Source organism: Bison bison, unplaced genomic scaffold, assembly GCF_000754665.1.
Source record: "Bison bison bison isolate TAMUID 2011002044 unplaced genomic scaffold, Bison_UMD1.0 scf7180017863702, whole genome shotgun sequence".
NCBI classification, from domain to species: Eukaryota; Metazoa; Chordata; class Mammalia; order Artiodactyla; family Bovidae; genus Bison; species Bison bison.
Window position 1 is genome coordinate 3,556,054 of NW_011494274.1, and position 9,334 is coordinate 3,565,387.

Below are 9,334 nucleotides of genomic sequence, written 5' to 3' on the forward strand. Positions count from 1 at the left end.
TGTTTAATCTGTATCTGGAGTGCATTAATCATTGATAGCTTCCCCTGTGTTTTAGCAATAAATAATCTGCCTGTAATGCAGGAAGTACGGGATATGCAGGTTCGATTCCCGGGTCAGGAGGATCCCCTGGAAAAGGAAATAGCGACCCAATCCAGTATTCTTCCCTGGAAAATTCCATGACAGAGGAGCCTGGCGGGCTACAGTTCATGGGGTCGCAAAGAATCAGACACGACAGAGCACACCTACAAACACTCACAGTAACTTAAGGAAATATCCTACCACCTCAGGAAAAGATGGCTTTACCCACCACACCCTTCATCTGTTACCCTTAACTCTTCTAATTACAAAACAGAATGCAAACATTGAGATTAAACAGGCAAGTTTTATTATCAAATGTAACAATTCTACAAAAATTCAGTAGTATTGTAGTATTACTGCCTATCTTAAAGTCTTTCAGAGCTCTGGGCAAACAGCATCTTAAGGCAGCCAAGTATAAAGAACTATTTTTATGATCTTAAGTGCCAGTTATCACCAATTTTCACACAACATGGTTTTTCTTATTTTTCCTACTGCAGTTAAATGGACATTACTGGTCAGTGAAGAGGGACTGTTTGGCTTTCCATTTAAGGTATTAATCAAAATAATGCAAAGTAAATAAAAATAGCAGCCACATAAATCTGTATGGCATTGCATTCAAGCTAAGGACATTAAGAGGAACTTAAAGGAACATGTGCACTCAGTTAATCAAATTCGGTTTTTCTCTTTGGAGTTACACGAGGCAGCAGTACTACGTAGCTAGTGTCTACTATTGCACTTCTGGAGCATAAACACAGCTAAACCACAGTGCCACACACCGACAGCAGCACCTGTTCTCATCACATCAGTGTTCACCTCTCAGTCTAGCATGCTGACTATAACCCTAGGCTTTTTAAAAGTTTTAATTATTCGACAGTTAAGGCATTAGAGAAAAAGGATTAAGGCTATCTTATTATATACAAGCATTCACTTCAGTTAGTATATTGCTTTCTAGAATACATTGTTCAAATATTCTCATTTGTGATATTAAAAACTATGGAATTTCTTATTAAAGTCTGAATCATCAATAATGGGAAAAGTACAGTATAAAATAATACATACGAAGCCACAGTATTCAGTTACAGTTCAAACTAGAAATTAATAACTACACATAGCTGCTTCATTTTTGGTTTTATATTTTGGCCCCTAGTTCATTTTTATTTACAACTGATACCCACTGAGAAAAAAAATGCAACTTTTAAACTATGTATGTTTTGTGATGGGTGTGCCATTTCTTCTCACTTTTCCAAGGTGTTTTAAAAATAGTTTTTGGTGGCTTTTAACTGTAAGACATTGTGATGGCCAAGAGCCATTTCTTGCTGTAAGTCTGGGACTTACATACTCCAAGACCTTATTCTTACTTCAGAAGAGCACATGATTGTGCAGAAGATGGGAAGAAGAGTGGGAACACACAAAAATGGAGCTTCCATAAAAGAGTTCCTGGTGGAGATGGCAGATGTCAGTGGAGTATTTTTTCCCCCAAGACTTAAAACTTAAGAAACACCTATGATGCCATATTAGCTGGTAGTAGTGGAGACACCCGATTTCAAATTCACATTTTAAATGCCTGTTTGCAGTGAGCAAGGAGCCAAGCATGCTGCTTGCAATGAGAATTTGGCTTCACTGGCTCAAATTTTTCATTCCACCAAAAGATAGGGCATTCGCCCACCGTCCAATGATGTTTGCTGAAAATACTGCAGCCTGAGTGTAGACAAACTTCTCCTGAAGTTGCTGGAAGTTGTCTTATGTCTGAAGGTTTCAAGATCCCCATACATCTTTCAAACACTGAAAAAAAAAAAGAACAAAAGAAAAAATTATAGTCTCTCAATTTTACAATTCTTAGTTGCCGTAAAAAAGATTCTGAATTCTAAAAGGTCTAAAAGTCTTAAAAGGATTCCAAATTTTTATTTTACACAGACATAATTGGTATTTACACAGCAAATTCTCAGGGAATACACTGCTGACAAGTGAAGTTTATGTGATAACTGGCATTTCTACAATACCCTAGCCATATTATCATGCATGGAATAATGTGTGTTTTTACCTCCCCACTTAAATCTTTTGTGAGGAGACTATTCTCTTCATTCCTTATTCTGGGTCCCCAGGTTATCCGAGCATTTTAGTGATAGTGGAGGTTCAATAATATTTTTTAAATAAATCGAGCCATTAAGACAAAAATTTGATATTAAATTCTAATGTAAGAAATTTCCAAAAAAATTCAAACAAGAATATTTGTATCAGTAAGAAGCACCGAGAGGGGACTCCCCTGGTGGTCCAGTGGTTAAGACTCCATGCTTTCAAAGCAGGGGGCACAGTTTCATAGCTGGTGGGAGAATTAACCACACATGCCAAATGGTGTGGCTAAAAGAAAGAAAAAAAAAAGCACTAAATAATGACACTGTAGCAAAAAAGTTCTATATGTCAGTGACTAATCTATAAAAACCACCTTTATGTGGACTATTTCATCCTTACAACCACCCTATTATATTGCCATGTCATCCCCATTTTACAGATGGGAAACCTGAGGCACAGAGCAATTAAGCCAATAATTGGAAGATCTAGAATATGAATGCAAATTGGTTCTTCTGTGCTATTTACTTATATCCCACACACAATCTTTAAAATGAAAACTAACTAGGCATGTGTATACTTTCACATGTAAATGAGAAACAGAAATAAAGATAGAAATACAGTTCTTCAGAGTTTAGTTCTGTTCATATGGCCAATTTGTAATTGTGGTTAATCCTAGATTTGTTTTAAAAGCAGATTCTGGGACTTCCGTGGTAGTCCAGTGGCTAAGACTGTGCTCCCAATGCAGAGGGCCCCGGGTTCGATCCCTGGTCAGGGAACCAGGTCCCACATGCCACAATTAGGAGTTTGCACACTGCAATGAAAATCAAAATCCTGTGTGCCACAACTAAGACTCAGCATATAGACCAAAAAAAAAAAAAAAAGATTTCAAAACTGGAATACAGATTTAGATTCAGGTACTCTTAAGAATAGAGAAACTTTTGTTTCTTTGTTAGAATTCATTTTTAAATGTGGTTTTCAAAGGGACCATAATTTAGCACTTAGCTTTAAAATACTATGCATTGAAACCTGCTCTTTGGATACTAAATTTGGATATGAAAATCTCTATCAATGACCCGACATTATTACTGTTGTCCAATATCTATTTTGTCTATCTTTTGGCCATAGCACCTGATTTTCCTTAAATGACTGCCCCGCCCCCAATCTCAAGGCCATAAAGAGGCAACTTTACCACTGAGCCCAACAAGTGACCCAGATATAGCCCATTAGAGTCCTGTGTGTCCTTGGCCACAATGGTTTCAGAGAGGGACTTAAGGTGAGGCCAGTGACACTTAAGCCCTGGCTTCCTCTGGACTCGGCAATGGAATGGTGGCCAGCCATGATTTGCTGCAAGTGTGGCACAGAGAGCTGGGCTGAGAGAGGCCTTGGATGCAGCCAAGTTGGTCAACTATGGACCTGTCTGTTATCAGAGTCAATGAATTCACCTTCCTCATTCTCAGCCCAGACTACTAGTATTCCAGTAGGAAATCACTGTAGATGCTGAAAGTTATACCTTCATGTTTTGTGAAAATGTGGACAAGTTCTGAAAAAATTAAAAGCTTAACTTTCTCAGACCTGCCTTTTAATCCCCATGGTATCCAATGGAATTTTAGAATTTAGCAATGCAACTGTAGATTCCTAGCTGTCAACAACAACAACAACAAAAGAAAATCTCAGACGGATAAGGAGAAAATGTTTCATATTCCTCTATAGCTGCAGAAAAGCAAATACTCTTATGGAAAGACAATTTTTAAGGTACAACTGCATATTTGTCTTTCCTTTCTAGTAAGATCTGCGTCAAAACATATAATGCTGTATTTTGCACTAAGTTGTCATTAAAAGTTCTATGTACATTTACAAAGAATTCTTTTAAGATATTTGGTTTCACCAACTGGTGTCATGTCCTATGGAATGATCCTACATCCCTTAAAAAGAAAAAAATGCCTGTAACTCTGATTACACTGAGTCCCCTACGTAAGAACCTTCAAATTGCAAACTTTCAAATTTGCAAACGTGTGTTAGAGACCTGATGGCACTGGAAGCCCAGAGAAAGGACAAAGAGAGAAAAGAGGGAAGAAGTAAACAGAGAACTGAAGAGATTCACGACGCAGAAGGTGGCGAGGGGATTTTGTTTATTTGAGGAGGCACCGTTAGTCTTTGAGGCACAGCAGGAGTTTGCAGCAGCCATTCAGAATGCAATCCAGCGCTACTGTGTCATCTATGACCAGAAAAAACAGCTAGTAGCCAGACGTCGCTGGATCGTTTTTTTTCAACAGGGTAGACAGAAGCTAATCCAGCAAAGAACCAGATCCTGTGCCATCAGCGTCAGGTGTACGAGGGAAGCTGCAGCTTGCCCTACGTCTCCTATTGCTGCCAGTCCTTCGGCTGCCCCACCTCCCGTCCCTCCTCTGGTCAGTAGCTGCCCTTGTCTGCTCACTCCACGCCAGCCTGTGTGCCAGCTGCCCTACTGTACTGCTGTACTTTTCAAGGCACTGTATGGTAAGACAGAAAATGTTTTATTTCTCATGTTTGTTTTTTATGTATTATTTGTGTGAAAAGCACTATAAGCCTATTACAGTACCGTACTATATAGCTAACTGTGTTAGTTGGGTATCTAGGCTAACTTTGTTGGACTTACTAACAAACTGGACTTAAAAAAAAGTACTCTCGGAACAGAACTTGTTCGTATGTAGGGGACTGTGTGTAGTTGTAATATTTCATTTCCTCCCAGTAATTTTGACATCTCTCTTCTGAAAAGTATAATTCATAGTTGGGATCTTTTATTAGGACAGAAGAACAGTTTCTTCTTCCTTTAAGATAAAATAAAACCCGTAACTCAAATTCTTTAATCAAAGAAAGGCTGTTTGTCAGTTGAGTCAAAAGAATCAATATTTGTCATTCTGGCCCATTTTTATAATCCTAGTTGGAGGAGGAAGAGAGAAGTTTTGTCCAATTTTCAAAGCTGCTCTTTTTATTCAAAAGATATCTTGAATTTTTGGGCCAGAAACTAAAATATCAGCCACTATATTGATGCAAAAGAAAAAAACAACTTTTTTTTCAATCCACAAAGTAATCCAAACTATATATTTAAGAGACCAAAAATAAAAAAACTACCCTTCAGGACTTCCTGGAGGCCCCATGGTTAAGAATTCACCAGGTAAAGCAGGAGACGCAGGTTCGATCCCTGCTGCAGAAGATCCCACACGCTGCAGGGCGACTAAGCCCATGTGCCACAGCTACCGCCCGCCAGCCCCTACTGCTGGGATTGCCATTGCAACTGCTGAGGCCCGAGCGCACGGAGCCTGTGCTCAGCACAAGGGAAGCCACCGAAACGTGAAGTCTGGAAAGTAGCCTCTAATCACTGCAACCAGAGAAAGCCCAAGTACAGCAACAAAGACCCAGTGTAGCCAAAAAAAGAGAAAAAACACACCTATTCAAATGAGAGCTACACTGAGATTTGTTTTGTTTTGTTTTCCATAGAACTTAGGTGCTGTGACAATACCAGGCTTAATGTATTACAAGAGCTTCCAAAAATACCTTGTATACAGACAAAACTTTTCACACACACACACACACACACAAGGAAACTAGAAGCACTTAATCTTGGACTTTCCAGCTTTCAGAACCCTGTGAGAGACTAAACGTTTGTCATTTATAAGCCAGCCAAGTCCACAGAATTGTGTTAAGACAGCCTGAATGGATGAAGCCATTTGCCAAGAGATTAAAATTGATACCAGCAGGGAGGTCGCCATGAAACTTCATGGGAGGGATCTTCACTTCCATGTACTCTGTCTTAACACCTACTACCCCAGTCTAACCACAAGAAAAAATTAAATCCAACTAAAGAACAGCCCACAAGACTTCAAGAGCAGTATAAAGCAGAACTGTCAAGGCCAAGAAAACAACCTAAGACTGGGACACTAATACAGGCCAGAGGACACCAAAGAGACAACCAACTAAATGTGAAATCTTAGACTGGATCCTGGAGTAGTAAAAGGACATTAACGAAAACACTAGTAAAACCTGAATAAGTCTGCAATGTAGATAGTAGTCTGCCCCTGTAATGATTATTGTGATCATAGCAACAAAATAGGTACTTGTATACAGAAAGAACCTTAGTTTGTGTAACTTTATACTCATTAATCCACCTGATTCTTAACACCCAAAAATGTTACATATGTAGAAGTTATTTTTTTCCCCAATTTTTACAGAGAAGGGAACTGTCCCCTCTAAAGAATTATCATCTCCTTATGTATGCAAAATGTAGTTGTAAATATAGTTAGGGAGCACTTGTTGACAAATTTAAATTTATGAGCTGACCCTGCCCTTTGAGATCCTAAGAGTGTGAGACTTGAAGCTCACAGTGAAAGTTGGGGCGACAAGAACTCTGGCCATGTGAGGAGGCATTTTTCCAGCCAGTCATCACAACCTCCTTCTCTGAAGTGCCCCTTGGGCATCTTCAATAGCCTGTGAGCTGTCCTTAGGGGTTTCCTAGGACCAAAAAAGCAGGCATTATCTTTTGGGGGGCAGTCTGCAAATACAGGCTCCTTTGAGATGACAAGGCTACTGGAAAAGACAGACAGTGTGACTTCTTTACCAGGCCTCACCATGGGCTTTGGTTACCTTTATCTGATTCTATAACCAGCAGTGACATTGTTCTTTCAGTGAATTTTTACAGCAACATACTAGTTTCCTGTGGCTACTGTAACAAATTACTACAAACTGGTTACTTAAAACAAGGGGAAATTTATTCTTAACAATTCTGGAGGCCAGAGGTCAGAAATGAAGGTGTCAGCCAGGCCGCACACCCTCCAGAGGGTAGGGTGCAGGAAAAAATCTACTTTTGGCCTCTTCCAAGTTCTGCTGGCTACAGGTGTTCCGCGCCTCGCACCCGCCTGATTGTAATCTCTCGTAGCTATACCTCCACGTCCTCTCTCACGTGTCTACCTGATCTCTGTCCGTCTCTTTCTTATAATCGCGCTCAGGGTCCACCCAGGTAATCCAAAATAAACTCCTCCTCTCGAGATCCTTAATTACATCTTTTGGGAGGTAAGGCAAAAGACACGGGTTCCAGGAATTAGGATGTAGACCTTCTGCATCACTGTTCAGTTCAACGCGAACACTTACTGCTGTGCTCTCATTTGCCCAGAGCACCAAGAGTGAAGCTGGAGCTGTGGGTCTTTGATCAGCTTGGTCACTAGTTGTACGACTTGTGAAAATCGTCTAATCCCTCTGGATTTCATCTCCTCTGACACATGGGGCCAAGGTACATGTCCTGAGCCCTCACAGGGCTGTGCTGAAACTCCAGTGAGACTGCAGATATAAAAGTGCTCTCAGAGCACAAGCCACTCTATTGGTGTCAAAGATGAATATTGATAATGAATTTAATATGCATGTGGATGAGGAGAAAAATATACAAATATACAGTCACAGTAAAAGGTTAAGGGGAAAGAAACAGGTTCAAAATTCCTAGAGGGCATATAAAAAAAGAATTTGAAAAGAATCATTCACTGTAGCTATTTCTAGATGGTGGGATGATTACTGATTTCCTTGTAACTGTCTATATGTTTCAAATTCTTTACAAGGAGCACAAATACTTTTATGATCCTTACTTCCCAAGGTTGTTGATATAATTGAATGAGATAACTTATGCCAAGTATTTCATACAGTACTCCATGTGAGTTTTTAAAAATCCTCAATATAAAGGCAGATTAATCTGATGTTAAATGCAAAAGCCTGGACTTTAACAAAGGACCTGATTTGTTATCCTACCATGACCCCAAATATACAAACGTTAGGATAGAATTTGGAGAAGGAAATGGCAACCCACTCCAGTGTTCTTGCCTGGAGAATCCCGGGGACAAGGGAGCCTGGTGGGCTGCCGTCTGTGGGGTCGCACAGAGTCGGACACGACTGAAGTGACTTAGCAGCAGCAGGATAGAATTAGAGGTACTGAGTAATGGTCATAGTCAATTTAGGATATTTCAAAACGTCGCACTTCTAGTCAGTTTTTTTCTGGTCGTGAGGCTTCTGGGATCTAGCTCCCTGATCAGGGATCGAATTTGGGTTCTGGCAGTGCAAGTGTCAAGCCCTAACCATTAGACGACCAGAGAATTCCCCAATTCTAGGCATTCCTTATTCAAAACACGTACTTTGTGCACAGTATGCTGGTCAAGTTCACAGGCAGCATCAGGGAGATGAACAAAGAACACCTGAAGTGCTCTCATCGCCGTGTGCTAGAAAACGCAGTGCGCTGGGCTGTGGACCAGAAAATTCATTCACATTACCATGGATGTGGGCCCTTTGACAGCATCTTGAAACCTCACTGAAAATGGCAGAGAATCAACACTTCCAATCCAGAACTGGGGCTTCTACAACTTCAGAGTGATAGACTAAGACCCCCAACTGTCATTTTCTCAAACACAACACTGCAATGACAACATTTTTTTCTAATTTAGAATCCATGTGATTGAAGCCCACATAGTCCTTGGCCATGAAAATGGTTACCAAAAAATTTGAAAATGACATGCCAACAAACCAATTTCAGTAACCCAATTAAAAAAAAACAAAAAAAAAAACGAAAGAAGCCGCACTAATTCCTGACCATGTCCTTCCTTATAACTAGCTCTTTTAAGGAGATTCACACACAATGTTAATATTTTTTAAGGGAAGGTTAATTTAACTTATATGCAGAGTACATCATGAGAAATGCTGGGCTGGAAGAAGCACAAGCTGGAATCAAGATTGCTGGGAGAAATATCAATAACCTCAGATATGCAGATGACACCACCCTTATGGCAGAAAGTGAAGAGGAACTAAAAAGCTTCTTGATGAAAGTAAAAGAGGAGAGTGAAAAAGTTGGCTTAAAGCTCAACATTTAGAAAATGAAGATCATGGCATCTGATCCCATCACTTCATGGCAAATAGATGGGGAAACAGTGGAAACAGTGTCAGACTTTATTTTTTTGGGCTCCAAAATCACTGCAGATGGTGACTGCAGCCATGAAGTTAAAAGACGCTTACTCCTTGGAAGGAAAGTTATGATCAACCTAGATAGCATATTCAAAAGCAGAGACATTACTTTGCCAACAAAGGTCCGTCTAGTCAAGGCTATGGTTTTTCCAGTGGTCATGTATGGATGTTAGAGTTGGACTGTGAAGAAAGCTGAACACTGAAGAATTGATGCTTT

General features: G+C 40.0%; 1 protein-coding gene across 5 annotated transcripts in view; it reads right to left on the reverse strand.

Annotated features, from left to right (window-relative positions):
* Positions 1–362: 362 nt before the first annotated feature.
* ESRP1 (epithelial splicing regulatory protein 1) overlaps positions 363–9,334 on the reverse strand; it is a 58,393-nt gene continuing 49,421 nt past the window's right edge. For all 5 annotated transcript variants that reach the window (XM_010833497.1, XM_010833493.1, XM_010833496.1 and 2 more), the window contains one exon: positions 363–1,860. Coding sequence is in view for 2 of the 5 variants with exons in the window: in XM_010833494.1 (XP_010831796.1) it covers positions 1,834–1,860 (27 nt within the window). In the remaining 3 variants the exon portion in view is untranslated. The remainder of the gene's footprint in view (positions 1,861–9,334) is intronic.